Raw genomic sequence first — 17,425 nt, 5'->3', positions numbered from 1 at the left:
AGAGACATTGGAAGCGATTGTAGCACCATCGGCGGATTTTCGAACGTGACAGTAGCGAAGTGGGGGCGCAATGGAAGGTCCGCTTTAGCGATTACGTCTCGGGAGGAGTGTTGACATTTATTTGAACGGTACGGGAGAATATGAATAGGCGAAAAGGAAGAATTTTTGGAATAATAACGAGTAGATTTTTGTGACTCATTTTTATATTGGAATGTTTTAATCAATGGTGCTTGGTGTCTATTCCATGGCTACATGCTATTAAAAAACTTTGTGCGCGTGAGGGCTTTGGCTCGAACTGCAACGCGCCATATTGGTTTGAGACAATTGCTCAAGTTAGTGGGGGCCTGACTGATACAACTTTTCTATCAAACCAACGTAGAATTATTTATTTCACGATCATGGAGGAAACCAAAATTATATACCATATTGACGACGAAGAAACACCTTATTTGGTGAAGCTGACTATATCACCGGAGAGGGTGACTTTGGCAGATTTTAAAAATGTCCTCAACCGACCGAATTACAAGTATTTCTTCAAATCAATGGACGATGACTTCGGGTTGGTGTTCAATTGATATAAATATATTTAGTAGGATCAAATTTAAATGAATATTAAACGTTCACATTTTTCTATCGTCATCGTTGATAACGTTACATCATATTTTTTATTGTTTCGAGATAAATGTCAAGCCATTGTAATGATGATACGCTCTGTGTTATTTCAAGATCGAATCTTATGTAGATATATACGATACGTATGATAGTTGTCTTATATCTCGCTCGCCGTGCTCGTTTATTCGGCCCTTTGTTTATAGAAAATCTTTATAGATCCTATATAGATTATTTCTCTCTGTTTATTTCAATAGTATGCGTATTCCGATAATACGCCGTGTGTATTTCGATTGAAAGATAATTATATACTCGCTTTGTGCGTGTGCTTGCGCGTGCGGGCTAAATTCTTTCATTTTAACCTTCCTCTCTATTTTATTTTTCTACTAGAGTTGTGAAAGAAGAGATTGTAGACGACGATGCGCATCTTCCATGCTTCAATGGACGAGTAGTCTCATGGGTAAGACATGTTTATCTACATTATTATTTAAATAATTTCTATATGATATTATATTGTTAAATATTTAAGAGACACACACATATTTAATATCCATACAAATGCATACTCGCAAGCTTATACTAAATATAAAATAAATATACTCATATATGATATATATTGTAAGGCTTATTTATCGTCTTATTGGCTTCTTTTTTTGGAGCATCATTCAGTATTAGTATTTATTAAATTTATCGATCTTCGTTTATTATCATGATACACTTTTTAAGAAATATGTTTCTCCAAAAGATAGATATATATATATATATATATATATATATATATATATATATACACACTTTATATAACAACAAGCTTCAATGCGTATAATACTGAATCTTAAAACATTTATGCTTAATTTTGACAGTTGGTGTCTGCCGAAGGCAGCAATGTATCGGATGGTGTTTCACATTGTACCGATTCTGTAGCGCACAGTGACGTAAAGCATGATCGTGTTGATCATGTAACACCAGGACATACGAATCGTGGTCCACCACCGCTTTCGCACGATGATACATTAACAGAAACTGAAAGTATTATAAGCAGCCGACAAGGACATCATTTACATAAAAGTTCAAGACATCATACAGACAAATATGAGAAATACAACAAATATAATGGTTTGTGTGTATGCCAACATAAATTTGTAAGAATGTATTTGGTAAAAAAGAAAAAGAAAAAAAGAAAAGAAAAGAAAAGAAAAAAGGAAACATAAATTAATGTATTTTTATGCATTTTATTGCATATAGGATTGCGAATAAATGGTCATTCGAAGCATCGCTCTGGCCATGGCTATGAAACTGCCTCCATATTGAGCTCAGATCTAGAAACGACAACATTTTTAGAATCGGATGACGATGCAAGTAGTCGTATTACATCTACAACAGGTCGTCATACTAATATGAGTAGTGCAGTTGACAGGGCAACTTTAGGTTAATATGTAATATCATTTACATTTTAATCGAAGCTTTTGTTATTTATTTTTAGTTCTGTCTCTATTACTTTCAGATATTTATTTAGCTAAATTTTCATATTTATTTTCTGCGTATTAGATCGACGTAGACCTCAAAGAAGAAGAAGACACAGATTACCTCCTATGTCTCGAACATCCTCATTTAGCAGTATCACAGATAGCACAATGTCTTTAAATATCATAACGGTTTCATTAAATATGGACACTGTCAATTTCCTTGGAATAAGTATTGTTGGACAAAGTAATAAAGGTGGAGATGGAGGAATTTATGTTGGATCTATAATGAAAGGGTATGATAGTTGACTTATTTAATGTTATTTCATAAAATTATTCTTCATATTAAATCCTCATGTACGTACATACGTATATACGCGTAAGCGCTCGTGTGTGCGTGTGTGTGTATGCATTATTATTGAATACATGCTTATCGCTATGCATTATTATACAGAAATTTATATGCATATATTATTATATAATTCTCTGTATTATTCATGTGAGAACAGAGGCCTAATATCATGAAATTTAGCACACACTCGCACACGCACGCACTCATTATATATGTATATATATCTGAATGTGTGCCGGAGCTTTATTTATTTCCAAATATTTCTTTCCTTATCTGACACAATAAAAATTGATTGTTCAGCAAGTACTAGAAAATACTTAGATATTTTATATTTTGTAATGTACAATATTTTAGAAGTTATCTTGATTATTACAAGAAATCTATTTCAAACATACTGCAAATTTGCCTTTTATTGATTTATAGTAATTGATAAGATAGTTTCATTTACATTTCTACTTGTTAAATATTTTTCCATGGAAATAAATTTTTTTTATTGATATAGGGGAGCTGTAGCTTTAGATGGCCGAATAGAACCTGGTGACATGATTCTTCAAGTTAATGATATTAATTTTGAGAACATGTCAAATGATGAGGCGGTAAGAGTTCTACGTGAAGTTGTGCAAAAACCAGGGTAAGAGAGAATTTATTTATCTTAAATATATTATATCTGTTTGTAAATGTGTACGTACTATTTTATCGAATTATTTGAAGAGAGAAAAAAGGATGTTTTTGTTTAAAAAAGAATAAAAAAAAAGAAAATCTCCTCCATTCATATATTCTTAGAATAAGGATATACATTTCTTTTTCATTTATTTAATTTATTTCATTTATTTCATTATTTTTGTTTCCTTTAGACCTATCAAATTAGTTGTCGCAAAATGTTGGGATCCGAATCCAAAAGGTTATTTTACCATACCAAGAACAGAACCAGTGCGTCCTATAGATCCGGGTGCATGGGTGGCACATACAGCGGCTATACGAGGCGAAGGTTTCCCACCTCGTCCGCCAAGTGCAACAACATTAACATCTACATCAAGTAGTCTTGCAAGTACTTTACCAGATACAGAACGTAAGTTATACTAATCACAATACATACACAGACCTATACACACACACACACACACACACACACATACACACAATATTTAATCGTGTTTAATAATTGTTATAATTTCTTTTGAATAGGACCACTAGAGGAACTTCACCTTACCATTAATACAGATATGCCAACAATAGTACGTGCCATGGCACGCCCTGATTCGGGTCTGGAAATTCGTGATCGCATGTGGCTTAAAATTACAATTCCAAATGCATTTATCGGGGCAGATGTTGTTGATTGGCTTAGCACACATGTAGAAGGAATTATTGATCGTCGTGAAGCTAGAAAATACGCATCATTAATGTTAAAAGCTGGATTCATCAGACATACTGTGAATAAGATCACATTTTCCGAACAATGTTATTATATATTTGGTGATCTGTGTTCTGCTATGAGCAGCATGAAATTAGATTGTGATACGGTTGGACCTTTGCCGCCTCCTAACGCTTGGGACATGCCTTACTCAGGGACCTATGCACCTCATTCTGCGACTGGTTACAGTCCAATGCCATTTAATTTTACTAATGAACCAACTGTATATGGATATCATAGAGAGGAAAGTGTTCATAGTGGTTCAGGTAAGATTTATTGTCAATTTAAATTTGTCATTTATACTGTAAGATTCTATTTCACATACGATCCCTTTATATCGTTGCTTGAGAATATTGGCAACAAATTATATTTCATACATTTATGTATGGAAAGATCTCACTGTGCCGATTATACGGCCATTCATCGATTTATTAGGTGGTAGCAGTGCAGGTAGTGAACATATTTGTAAGGAACCTATCCACGACTTGAAGTCTTGTTCTTCAGCATCCGAATCGGAATTACATATCCCATCTGTGCCAAGTATGCCAAGTAAGAATTCTGGTAATGGGAATGGTTCGAATGGTAAAAGGTCAAATGGAAGCCATAGTCGGTCCAGTGGATCTGAGCAATCTGTACAGACAGGAACTGGTTCAGGAACTCAACAAAATCAACAAGACTTATCTGGTAGTAGACAGTCATTTCGTATTGCGATGGGCAATCCTTGTGAATTTTTTGTCGATGTTATGTAGATGCCTAGTATTGTGTAAATAGATAACTTATAAGTCTGACTGAGAACATAGGATATGATAGAATGTTACGCGATATCTTATGTATATGACATAACAATAAGTACATTGTGTGTGTGTGTGTGTGTGTGTGTGTGTGTGTGGGTGGGTGTGCCCGCGTGCGTGCGTGCATCTATGTATGTATGTATGTATGTATGTATGTATGTATGTATGTATGTATGTATGTATGTATGTATGTATGCACACACACCGCGCGTCACCGCGAGCACACATACACATACATACGTACATATATATAAACTTTTACATTGTCTGGCTGGCTTGTATTTTGGATATTGATTTAAGATGTTTTTTACGATTCATGTTAATACGTTATACAATCTAATTACTACATCCATCTATTAGTGTAGCTATGATCAATATCATTCCTTGCATGATAGTATAGTATTCATTCATTAATTTGGTATATATAGCCTGCAATATTTTTGGTATTATTCATGTGTATTAATACACATTTGCACTATGCTGTGTAATAAATTTTTAGTTTTAAACCTATTTAACATATTTTTATTTCAATATTTGCATGTATTACATAAATGTAAATACTAATGTCTTTTTATATAATAACCTCTTGATATAGTACGGAATATTATAATATCTTTGACAATATTAAAATAATTTAAGCAAATTTTAAATAATGTTAATGATATTTCAGTTTTTTTATTGGTTCTATCGCCTAAAATATTTTCAACGAATAATTAAATAATACAATGTAGTACAAGATTAAATTGAAAATGTAATATAAAATTATCTTCGCTCCGTCATGCGAAAGGATACTTAAATTATTAATTTTTTTTTCTTTTTTTTTTCTTTTTTTTTTTTTTTTTCTTTTTTTTTTGTAAGTAGAAATGTTTAGAATGTTATGTCGAATAATATTGGTATTAGTATTAATAGAATGAATAGATAAAACTTATTTTTTAGAGATAGAATAACAATATTGACATTGATAGTAACTATATCGACAACAAAACGACTATATTAACGACAATAACAACAATATTAGTAATAGAAATAGTAATAGTAATAATAATAAGGAGAAGAAAAAGAAAAATAAGTTTCAAACAGATTTTGAATTCATTAGATTTGTGAGAGACGTACTATTTTGGCTAAACTGCGTGTAGATTGGATGAAAACATAACAAGTATAGTTACATAATTATACTATAATAGATGTACCAGTAATTGATTTTTTTGTAGTAGATTAAAATTTGATATAATCATAATATATAAATTAACACTGGTCTTATATATTAAATAATTGCCATTTTATTGAACGTTATTAGATTATTATTAATCCATAAAGATATTATGTACAGTTTAAAGCCAATTTCTTGCTGAAAACTTTCTGGAAAATTTACTCTCATGTTTATGTCAGTATTTATTCCTTCATATAAGTATGAATGTCTATAAATAGAATCCATTCAATATGTTCGTGTGTACATATAAACGGCTTATTTCTATATCAGTGCATTTAAAGTTACTCTTAAAAAATAAAAATATTATTATAATTTTCCATAAAATTAATTGTTAGTTAGTAGTGTATCAAAATATGAAATTACTTGTATGAATTACTTATTTATCACTGGAAATCTATTTCTTCTGTATTAGATGCACAGTGATATACGCTTTAATCTTAATGTAATTCTACTTGCAAAAGCATGATAGCACAAAATGTAAAGCACAAGCATGATCACAACAATAACACTATTGACAGAAATGTATGTTAAAATATGGTGTTAATAGCATATAGTGCATGTGTACCTGTATGTAATAAATGGTCTGTAATAATATTAATATTTCTCCATTCATTGCATTTTAGGACTGTCTACGACAATGGGCCAACTATTCCTTTAAAATCAACAATGTACTATTCCATGTACTGAACGATTCACCAACTGTTGCCTTAAATAATCTTTATATGATGAAGAATGTGTAAAGTCAGGCATTTGCCAAATTTATAAAGGCACATTATGCAATAGTTGATGCATCGTTTGATTATTATTATTATTATTATTATTATTATTATTATGATTATTATTAGTAATAGTAGTAGTAGTGGTAGTAGTAGTAGTAGTAGTAGTAGTAATAGTAGTAGTAGTAGTAGTAGTAGTAGTAGTAGTATTACTACTATTATTATTATTATTATTACTACTACTATTACTACTACTACTACTACTACTACTACTACTACTACTACTACTACTACTATTATTATTATTATTATTATTATTATTATTATTATTATTATTATTATTATTATTATTATTATTACTATTATATGTGTGACACGGACGCTTTTACTTTATTCTAAACATCTAAAATTATTTGAATGAAAAAAGCTGTTCACAACTGTATTATTTGGTATAACACCATGAAAGGTTCGATAATGTGTACATATATAATGTTAAATCATTATTCTCGTATTAAATGTGCCATCTTATCTGTGTTAAAAGTACAAGAAAGCAACAAAACTTGTACACGTATTTTTCAGGTGTATGCACTTATTAATGATATTTTATAAAAAATATTTTTGATTACATTTTCTTTTTCATTGTTTAGTAAAATTTATTTATTATACACTTTCATTTTAAAACAGTTTTACAATATAAATTATTATATATTCTCAGTACAAAAAATGCCTTCTGCATTTATACAAAGAAACGATTTGATCGAAAATATGATTTTGTGCATACTTCTAGGACCGAAATATTGTATATAAAATTGTGTTCACTTCCAAATTATATTATGGCTGATTTTTTTTCATGCACTGCATAGTATTTAGAATATATTTTCTTTTAAAATTTATGAATTCAATTGCTGAACACGAGTGTGTGTGTATATGTATATATAAATATATATATGTATGTATATATATATATACATACACACACACATATGTATCACTGCAAATTTTATGTATTTGTTGTTTCACAATAATAGGAAGAACAATTTTGTAAAATCAAATCTATGCAATTTTTCAAATTTCATTTTTATGCTCGAATTTCGATTTTATTATATAATAATTTATTAATGATAATATTTTCTTTAATATTAATTAAATAAATTATTATAAACGTTAATAATTATAAATATTGCAACTTGTTTATAGACATACTTTGGAAACCCATTATATATGTATTGTATATATGATAGATATAGATACATAAAATTGCTTACTGAATAATAACCAATGATATGGTGTGTGTGTGTGTATATATATGCACACATATATATAAAAGTTTGTAGAAGATTTCATAAATTAATTGATAATATGGTAGTTAATAACGGTAAAAAGGTAATTGTCATAACTATAACTTGTATGGAAAATTGCATAGTGAAATTGAACGTTTTAATTTAACAAATTATGCATCTCTATCTATATGTATGTATCGTGAAAACTAGTTACAAAAGTTTTTCGTCAATATTATCATTCTATTATCTCATTATAAATCATTGTAAAATATAAAAATATTTTATGTTGCCGACAGGTTTGATATAATATGTCTGAGCACCTCAAGAGTTTCACTATTTTAATAAACTTACTAAATAATTTCATATTATCAATAATATTTAAATATTTTGTTGGTTTAAATACGATGGATTTTATTGATATATTTTGCGGTTCACAGACATATCATTGGTTTAATTTTTGTTTTTTCACTTCTGCTGCTCTAAAAGGTCTGCTTTTTATTTTGAAAATTGATAGCCACTCAATTTACTTTCTGACTGCTGTTATATGCATATGGATTATTATTATGTCAAAGACATGATAGAATCCTTTTTGTGCCTTGTGCTGCGCTGATGGTTTATGCAGGGCGACGTATGCACGAAGAATGTCGCACGCAGACAAGTAATTTGGACAACAATGCCAGAGATAATATTTGTGAGTGTAGTTTTATTTTAATATTTTCTTTTAGATTTCATTAAAGAGCATAGAATGATTACGATTACAAGGTTTGGCTACTTGTGCGACAGTAATCTGAGTATGAACATTTATTGTTTCGAAAGAAAACTATTATTCTGTATTTGCAGAGAGGCAGTACCTTTCGACAATAGTAAAGAAAAAGAAAAAGAAAAAAAAAAAAAAAAAGAAAAAAAGAAAAATAAAACAAACAAATAAAATTTATTGCACCATTGATGTTTAGCATTTGATATGCTTGCATTTGTATTATTATTATATACACACTTTTGACAGATTATATTTTTGAATTATCATTGCACAAACATTATAATTGCAACAGAATGTATGTGTATTTAAGTGTATAGCGCCCTTTTAGTGCAGTAGATATATGACATTATGTACTTTGGAACATGAAATATTTTTATTCTTTACAGATGAAGAAGACATTTTGGAGTACCAGTTTCTGCATAAGTGAAGATCTCTGTTATCACATAATACGTATACACAATGACATTAATAGACGTTAACAGGAAGTTATGGTATAATTCCACGTCGTTTTATTAAGTGGACGGAAGTAGCACACGCGAAACATATGTTTATATATTTAATAGGCCAATTTTGATAAAATGCTGTAGAAGGTAAAATGTCCAAGCTCATGTAATAATGATTTATAATGTCTATACATAATAGAATTAAGGTCATTGGAATCTCTGTGTGACAAATGTGTCCTTTTTTGAAATGTTGTTACGGTTTGTGTTAAGTCATACGAAACATTTGCAGTAACAGGGGTTGTATTACTTATGCAGTATTCTTTGTGCATACATGCATGCATACATATATATGTATACCCGCGCGCGCGCGCGCGCACACACACGCACACACATGTATGTATGTATATATATGTATGTATGTATGTATGTATATATTACAAATTACTGTAAACACGTGCAGGTTGACAGAGCTTATTAATTCTTGTAAGTACGTCAAGTATTAGCTCCTGTTTGATACATTGATGTTTCAAACATCTTCCCATTCTCACATTAATCGTTATTAATAATTATATTTTTTCAACTTTCCATCAGTAGAGAGCAATCTTTGTTTCCGAATTATTTCAAACGTTATATCTCGCAGAATCTTTAATATTCTTATCTTTCTTTTTTTTTGCTTTTTATAAAAAAGGGGAAATTTTGAAAGCAAAATGGAAAAGGAAAAAATGAAAGAAGTTCACCAATATAATACTATGTGTAAACTCTTTACACACACGACAATATAATTTGCCCCCGTCGTAGAAAATATCGAAATAAAGAAAGTGTCGAATTTATAGAATATGGAGACTATTTAGGCATTTGTATACGTTATCTTTTCGAAGATGGGAAACATCTCGTTGCATTAAAATTAATTGTGATATTATACAGAAATTTGATGAAAAACTGGAACGAATATCAAAGGTGCAAAATATAAAAAAATAAAAAAAGTAAAAATAATAAACAAGTAAGAGCGTAGCAACGAGACAAAAGGAAATATGCCGGTATAATAATCTATGTAGCCAGCATGTACACATACACATACACACATACAAAACATTTACCAAACTGTTGAGGTCTCAACATAGAATCGATAATATTCATTCCGATTTTTAATGGGTCATGAACGTCATTTTTTAAGTGCGCATACTAAAAACTCACGGAATATGTATACGCATATATAAACACATATAGATATACATATTATATTTATTTATAAAGGAATGTATATACATTTTTTATTGTTTTTACCGAAAATTCTTTATGTGTATAACTTGCGTGGAAACAACTCGTGCGTTTTTGAACCGCTGTGAGTATTACGTAATAAAGTAATTAACATTAACGACGTGTACAGAATGTATTTCATTGGTGACATGGAATGTCTTTTTGATAATTCATTATTATTCGTAAAAAATTGTAAACATTAGTAGGGAAAAACATTAAAGAAGGCAAAATATAAAATAATGAACGCACTGTTCAAGGCATAAAATTGACTTTTGATTTTCTTGCTTTTACAATGAAATTTGAAACAAAGCTTTTTTATGTTCTTTCTTTTGTTTTTGTTTTACTTTTCCTTTAATTTTACATTCATTCGGTTTCGTAGATAAATCGAGTTAAAAATATCTTCTATTGAACGAAGGACAACTTATTGCAAAATTATACTTGATGAAGGCAATATATATATATATATATGTGTGTGTGTGCGTGTGTGCGTGTGTGCGTGTGTGCGTGTGTGCGTGCGTGTGTGCGTGTGTGCGTGTGCGTGCGTGTGATCTATTTTGAAAGGATATCTTTAATAATTATCTACGGCTATGTTACCAAACTGAGCATTTGTTAATAGGATTCATAGGTGTACCAAGGGGACAATGAAAGACATCCGCGAAAGCCTTTGAATTCGACAGCGTACCGATCACGCGGAATTTTCCAGGAGCATGGACAGCAATTCTTAATTTATTTTTAGCAGCTTCTGGTCGCATTGAACCACACCAAACTTGAGCGAAATTCAAAAAGAACAATTGCCTTCCGGTTGCGCTAATACCAGGCAGAGTCTCGTCCTTATCGCCATTTATATACAACCATCTTTCATAAGCCTATAACAACATTTTTATCATCTTTTACATGTATAAAGATTTTGTATAATATCCCTCATATTCCAAAGAGAAAGATTATTATTTACTTTAAATGCTTGTTTGATGCCTCCATTGTCAGCGATATTCTCTCCTTGTGTATTTATACCGTTGATTTGTGCGCCAACTTCGCTTACAGTATAGCGGCTATATTGGTCTAAAATATAGCTGAACTTTTTTATCGATAATGAAGTATATTCAAGACAGACTATATTGATGCGATACCAATGAATTTTTTACCAATAAGACATTTTGCTCTTTCATGGAAGCCATTGATATCTTCGTTTTTCCACCATCTGTGTAGATTGCCATTCTTATCGAACAATCTGCCCTTGTCGTCGAAACCATGGGTAATTTCATGACCGATCACTACACCGATCCCTCCGTAATTCAAGCTCTTTGGAAAGTATCTGTGATAAAATGGCGGTTGTAGTATGCCCGCTGGAAACACTGAGATGGGAGAGTAAAAAATGAGAAATGCAATAAATCCCATTGATATTCGTGGATCAGATTAGATTTCTACCTTGATACCTTACACATAGCGCGTTTCACCATATTGCGATATTAATTCTCATAATTAAATGTATAATATTAGTAACCAAATTATTGATTATAATTTAACGACGAAGGAAGGAAGGAAGGATGGAAGGAAGGAAAAACTAGTGCAAGCAAAATCTAATAAAAAATATCATTGATGTAATATCGGAAAGAGGACTGACTTATCTGATTTTTGTAGCGACTGTAATAAGCGTTGACAACTGCAGGCGCGGTATTCCACAAAGTCTTATTAACCGAACTACCAAGACGATCTTGTTCCACTCTTGTCAAATGTTGTAAAATATTTAACGTATTCTCAAAGTATTTATCCGGATGGATTACGACCTGGACAGTAGATCAAATCAAAGTGGATTATCCTAATAATAAAACGGATAATGATATTCAGAGAATTTAATCGACGTACATCCTTATAACGTTCATTTAATAAATGTGGCTGTAGGATAAAGTCGGGATAGCCGATTCTTAAAAGCATAGCATTTACTTTTTCGCTGGCTAATCGTTTCGTCTCGTTGTCAATCCAAGTAGTTTGATTCAGTAATGCCCTAAATGATTCTTGTATCTCTCGTGTCATGGATAGCGTCTACATAATTATGATTAATATTTAAAAAATTATTATATATCATTATAAACGAAAAATGGTATTCTTTTGTTGAATTAGTTCTTTTATGCGGTCGAATAACTTACATCATTCTTACTCTTTTCATCAAAATATTTTCGAACGAACATGGAACCAACGGCTATACCCATATTGGCATTGACCTGTGATACACAATTCTTCCATCTAGGAGGGGCTTGTTCTATCCCAAAGAGAATGTAATAAAACTTTTGTTTAGCTTCTTGAAATCGATCATCTAAATTGTTCACTCTGTGACGTACGAATCTCCATAAAAGATAATTTGCTATAGTTCTAAAGAAAGAAAAAGAAAAAAAAAAAAAAAAAAAAACCAAAAGGAAAAAAGGACGAAAACTGTTGTTAGAATCTCAGTTGTATCGCTAATGCCAAAATGGTAAAGGACATAAAGATATTCACCTGGGTTCAGTTTTTGAGAGTAAATTTACCAAATCTTGAATATATTGTAGGGCAAATACGACAACCGGTTCAGAAGTATTTACGGGACGTGCTAAAACGATCGAAAGGTATTTACGCCAATCGATTTGAGGCACCATCGAACACAATTCACCAATGCTCATTTTTTGATAAAGTTCTGAAATGTTCCGTCTTTCGTCGGGTGAAAATGTTATCTATGAGGAACGTAATGATAATAATAATTATTATTTTTTCTTCTTTTTCTTATTCTTATTGTTATGATCATTATTGTTGTTGTTGTTGTTGTTGTTGTTGTTGTTGTTGTTGTTATTACTGTTATACCTTCGCGAGCTTCGTTTCGAATTCTATCAGTTGATTTGCATGAACAGTGGCATTTTGCAAAGAAGCACCAAGAAGGGTTACTATTTTAATGAAATAATCTTTATAAGCGTTCAGATAAATCATATTAGATGGCTGAAGAAAATAGTCTCTTGTAGGGAGACCAAGGGACGTTTGATCGAACTGCAAAATATCGAAGAAAATTTGATGTCATTATCCGTATTTAAAGTACCCGCAAGGATTTCAAGTTATTTTAATATCACATTCTCACTTGTATAACATATTGGTCACTATTTTTAATGTCCGGTCCAACCCATTCGGAAATAAGGATATTATTATTATATAGACGCAACTGTGCGACCAAAAGCAACCAATCGAACTTATCGGGATCCCAATCGGACTTTAAAATTGGCCAGCCACCGAGTTCCTCTAAAAGTTTTAACACCGGCTGTTCCATACGTTGCTCCAAGATCTCTAGGCACATGTCATTTATGCATTTAATCGTTACCTAAGAAAAGGAAATTAATATTTGGCTGGATCGATTTTAACTCACCGTAATTCATACAACTCTGAAAATGATACTTTGCTTTGACCGTTGCGTCGTCAGTATTTAACCTGACGTTATGCGGAACTTTATCCTCCAGTAATTCTTTCAAAACAATATCTAATGATTCTCTTAACATCTCGAAGGTGTCGTAGGCCGCCTTATCCTTTGGAATGGGATTACGTTTCTCCCAGTTTCCACAGGCGTACTGATAAAAATCTTGACACGGATTGGCAGTCTTATCCATGTATTCTAACATTATCCTTGCTAAGATAAGGTATCAGCTCTTAATATGAGCCATAAAATGATCGATAAAACTGATCGGTATGCAGCATCTTGCATACCTTGAGCCTCTCTGATGCTTTTCGCGTTTCCTTCGTCTTTCCAAAATGCATGGAAATCGGCTGGGGCGTCTTTATCCTGGTGATCGGGTACAGGCCATCGTCCGTAGGCGTTGCCAATGGAAACGGAATAAGTGCTAATCCGCTCGGTATGATCAATTAGCCGGTCTTGCGATCGTTCATTCGTCTTATCCTTAACGTTTCGATATCTTTGATTCAATGATCCAAAATCTAATTGCTCTTTTTCTTCCGTAACCATGTGCTCCGTCTTTTCCTCTCTACGCGTAGAACGCAGAACGCAGAATGCAGAACGAAGAACGAAGAACGAAGAACGAAGAACGCAGAATGCGATTAGAAACGCTACGTGAACGTAGGATGAAAATGAGAAAAGGGAGTACCAACTTCGAGTAGTCTTCGTAATCCTGTATATCGCTGTATGCGTAGGGCTCATCGAATTCTAATTCTGGATTATAATCGAGTAGAAAATAATCCGTTTCGTCGTTCGACGTACCTGTAGTCGTTTTCTGACTGACGCCACTAGCTATCTGTGTTAAAATCAATCTCGAACTTTGCTATGATATGATTTTCAAACATTTGCTTAATTATTTTATGTGGGATTTGCTACTTACGACTACTTTCTCCTTAGACAGGATTTTCTCGCGTATTTCGTCGATCGATTTGATACCGTTGTAATCGTTCCTTTTTTCGACCGTTGTTTCCTGCGAACAAACAAAAATAAGTACATAAATAAGATTAGACAAAATTAAATCGATGAGACTGCTTGAATCTCCTACTTACATATATATACATATACATATACATATACATATACATATACATATACATATACATATACATATATATATATATATGACACGCGCGCGCACACACACACACATATATATATATACATATATATTACCGCATCCGTATGCCTCTTCCGTCGTTTCGAGGATTGTATTAAAAAATGAACGTTTGGCGGTACGTAACTTGTTTGAACTTCGGAGATACGAATTTCATCTTCATCTTCATTCCCATCGACAGAGTGCTGTATTTCTTTGCTCTCGGATGATCGGAGCAAGGTATTATAATTTTCAACGAAATTATTCTTAGTTTGTTCTTGAGAATTGCGAATAGCGCTAAATGTACGACGATGGGGTAATTTATCGGTGATTTGCGATCGCGATAAAGCAATGAAAATTATAGTGATTGGCAATAAAACCGCAGGAATCAGTAGCATTAGTCTGACGCGAAATCGCCAAGTATCGTCGCCTTCTGTGCACCATCTAATGAAAATATTAAAAAAGATAAAGAAATGAATAATTAACAAAGAATAAAAAATGGAAAGCAAATTTCACAAATTACGTACTTTAGTCTACCGGTTTCCTCGTTAATAGCAAGTCGACAAGGTGGGCAAGGGCCACCGTCGCTGAAGAAATCGTCGTCGTTGTATTGGCTCGTATTGTTTCCCCTCATTTTACTTAAAAAACAAATATATATATATATATAATACAATATTATCATACTTGCAAAGATATGGTGCACTAACCATAGTTGGTATATTAACCATTTGTTGTAGAAGCTTATTTTTAGGTAAGATGAATCTGATGTAAATGTTGAATAAAAAATATAAAAAACATTTTGCGTCGAGGATATTATAGATAAGTAACTATGATCGTTCTAATGTTCCATTTAAAATTATAAGACGCGAATGCGCGTTAGTCTCCTTCATAAATATTTAATTAAATAATCCTTTTATATATAATTAGCGAAATGGTCAACCATTTGACCTTAAACTTTTGCTACCATTCATCTGATAAAATCCAACATTGATAATTATATGAAATTATACTTGTAACGTACTTCCAACCCACGCACCATTTTACTACAATGACGCGGAATGTCAAATCTTTTCGATCCAATATTCAAAATCAACATTAATTACATTTTTAGATTTAATCTGATAATATCATTTAGGATATTTAAGATAATATCGTAATATACATTTTTGAATATTCTCGTTACATTCTCTGATAAATATTCTTTTACTATATATATATATATATATATATATATATATATATATATATATACACATATATGTAAAAAAAAATATATATATACACACACACAGTTGTAATTTTCTTTTTGTTTTTGTTTTTAAAATCCACCAAGTTTTATTCCTATCTGAGCCATGCTTTATTCGAAGAAGATTTAGTTAGTTAAAGCACTTACCGCTACGTGGGATAATGCTGAGGTAAAAATATGCATCAACTTCATTGCTGTCACTTAACACATTGATAAGAACAAGAGCGTTTACGACTAAATTACTGATGGAAAAAAAAGAAAAGAAAATAAAAGAAAAGTGTGTGTTCGTGCGTATCTTTCTCTCTTTCTCTGTGTGTGCGCGCGCGCGCGCGCGCGTATCTGTTTCTACTAAATCACACGAATAATAATATCGCATAGACAAGTATAAAAAGAATGGCTTTTAAATAACTTAGACGCGAAAAAAACACAGAATTCTAAATGATATGCCTTCGATAGAATAAACGGTATTAAGGAGAAACATCAAAGATCCGTTGGTATAAGTGAATTTGTTACAACATTTTATGGATCTCTACCGTCTGTGAGCACAACGATGAACAACGACGTTCGGAAGACCGTAATTGCTATATACGCACGTACACTATAACGACTCTTTTAACGTGGTCCTTACGTCGAGTTATTCGTGCCAATCGACCCTAATAACTAATGGTTATCGTCTAATAACGCAATACGCCGTGTTTCATATTCTACACACACACACATACACATGTGTGCGTGTGTACACTCTGAACATACTATTACCTGTTTCCCTTTCAAGTCGTACGATTTAGATATTTAAAGCCGATTAAATAATTTTTCGACAAAGTTCCTCTTCTCACGAAGAAATCGTTGTTTTTTATTTCTTAAACCACGAAAAGACATCTGTTATAATCATTAAAACAATTCCACGCAAAATAGTGGCAGAAATTTCTTTCAAGATTAACGGTAGATCATCAAGATTTTTCTTGATAAATAACAAAGACGACATGAATAATGAAAGCGTTAATCGTTCAGAAAAAGTTGATTCTCCTCTTATATTCTCAATGCAATAATATTCCATTTTTATACCATTTGCAATTTCATTTTAGAATGAAATGTGAACTTGACTTTGATACTGAGCTAGCAGAGACATCTAAGGAAGATCTTTTTAATGTAAGTAGACGAAGGAATCGTAGGGGCTTATCATTGATGGTGGACCATCAATATCGCGCAAACTTGTATTTAATTTTATAAAATTTTTTAACAAATGCTCCCCTTTCCACCGATTTTACGTATAATACTCTACAAGCAGGTGCCCAAATTTTCATCCAATTTTATATTTCCTATAATTTATATATAAG

The 17,425-nt window shown here is 31.8% G+C and overlaps 2 protein-coding genes across 12 annotated transcripts; one reads left to right on the top strand and one right to left on the bottom strand.

Moving 5' to 3' along the window:
• The first annotated feature begins 72 nt into the window (after positions 1 to 72).
• LOC124430396 (segment polarity protein dishevelled homolog DVL-3) lies at positions 73 to 10,554 on the top strand. Of its 4 annotated transcripts, XM_046976913.1 has the most exons (11): positions 73 to 559; positions 1,000 to 1,069; positions 1,473 to 1,725; positions 1,855 to 2,037; positions 2,158 to 2,368; positions 2,927 to 3,055; positions 3,279 to 3,493; positions 3,610 to 4,101; positions 4,271 to 4,519; positions 8,455 to 8,523; positions 8,976 to 10,554. In XM_046976913.1, exons 1-11 carry the CDS (start codon positions 399 to 401, stop codon positions 9,014 to 9,016), a joined length of 2,073 nt encoding a protein of 690 aa, XP_046832869.1. In that variant the 5' UTR covers positions 73 to 398; the 3' UTR covers positions 9,017 to 10,554. The 4 variants fall into 4 exon arrangements, with proteins under 4 accessions (XP_046832869.1, XP_046832859.1, XP_046832878.1 ...); XM_046976903.1 differs by having other exon boundaries at positions 8,455 to 10,554; XM_046976922.1 differs by lacking the exon at positions 8,455 to 8,523 and having other exon boundaries at positions 75 to 559.
• Positions 10,257 to 17,409, bottom strand: LOC124430334 (neprilysin-4-like). Of its 8 annotated transcripts, none has more exons than XM_046976717.1 (16): positions 16,236 to 17,409; positions 15,370 to 15,480; positions 14,923 to 15,286; positions 14,630 to 14,719; positions 14,403 to 14,545; positions 14,004 to 14,278; positions 13,669 to 13,926; positions 13,387 to 13,589; positions 13,119 to 13,298; positions 12,780 to 12,991; positions 12,434 to 12,656; positions 12,153 to 12,329; positions 11,911 to 12,073; positions 11,417 to 11,641; positions 11,242 to 11,348; positions 10,257 to 11,155 (listed from the first exon to the last, which is right to left on the bottom strand). In XM_046976717.1, the coding sequence occupies exons 2-16, from the start codon at positions 15,474 to 15,476 to the stop codon at positions 10,880 to 10,882; spliced, it is 3,003 nt and encodes a 1,000-aa protein (XP_046832673.1). In that variant the 5' UTR covers positions 15,477 to 15,480; positions 16,236 to 17,409; the 3' UTR covers positions 10,257 to 10,879. The 8 variants fall into 8 exon arrangements, 7 of the variants coding, with proteins under 7 accessions (XP_046832673.1, XP_046832694.1, XP_046832683.1 ...); XM_046976738.1 differs by having other exon boundaries at positions 11,432 to 11,641; XM_046976727.1 differs by lacking the exon at positions 16,236 to 17,409 and adding an exon at positions 15,550 to 16,030.
• Between the last annotated feature and the right edge of the window lie 16 nt (positions 17,410 to 17,425).

The sequence above is a fragment of the Vespa crabro genome, chromosome 1, assembly GCF_910589235.1.
Source record: "Vespa crabro chromosome 1, iyVesCrab1.2, whole genome shotgun sequence".
Lineage (NCBI taxonomy): Eukaryota > Metazoa > Arthropoda > Insecta > Hymenoptera > Vespidae > Vespa > Vespa crabro.
The sequence above is the reverse complement of the archived record's forward strand: the minus strand, read 5'-3'. Positions and strand labels throughout refer to the sequence as shown.

Bases quoted from the DNA above. Each gene is read 5' to 3' on its own strand.
- LOC124430396 (XM_046976903.1), top strand. From the start codon at position 399: ATGGAGGAAACCAAAATTATATACCATATTGACGACGAAGAAACACCT. The intron at 560-999 runs GTTGGTGTTCAA...TTTTTCTACTAG, and splicing joins TCAATGGACGATGACTTCGG to AGTTGTGAAAGAAGAGATTG. The intron at 1,070-1,472 runs GTAAGACATGTT...TAATTTTGACAG, and splicing joins ATGGACGAGTAGTCTCATGG to TTGGTGTCTGCCGAAGGCAG.
- LOC124430334 (XM_046976717.1), bottom strand. From the start codon at position 15,476: ATGAGGGGAAACAATACGAGCCAATACAACGACGACGATTTCTTCAGC. The intron at 14,279-14,402 runs GTTGGTACTCCC...TTCTACGCGTAG, and splicing joins GATTACGAAGACTACTCGAA to AGAGGAAAAGACGGAGCACA. The intron at 11,349-11,416 runs GTATCGCATCAA...GCTATATTTTAG, and splicing joins TATTGGTAAAAAATTCATTG to ACCAATATAGCCGCTATACT.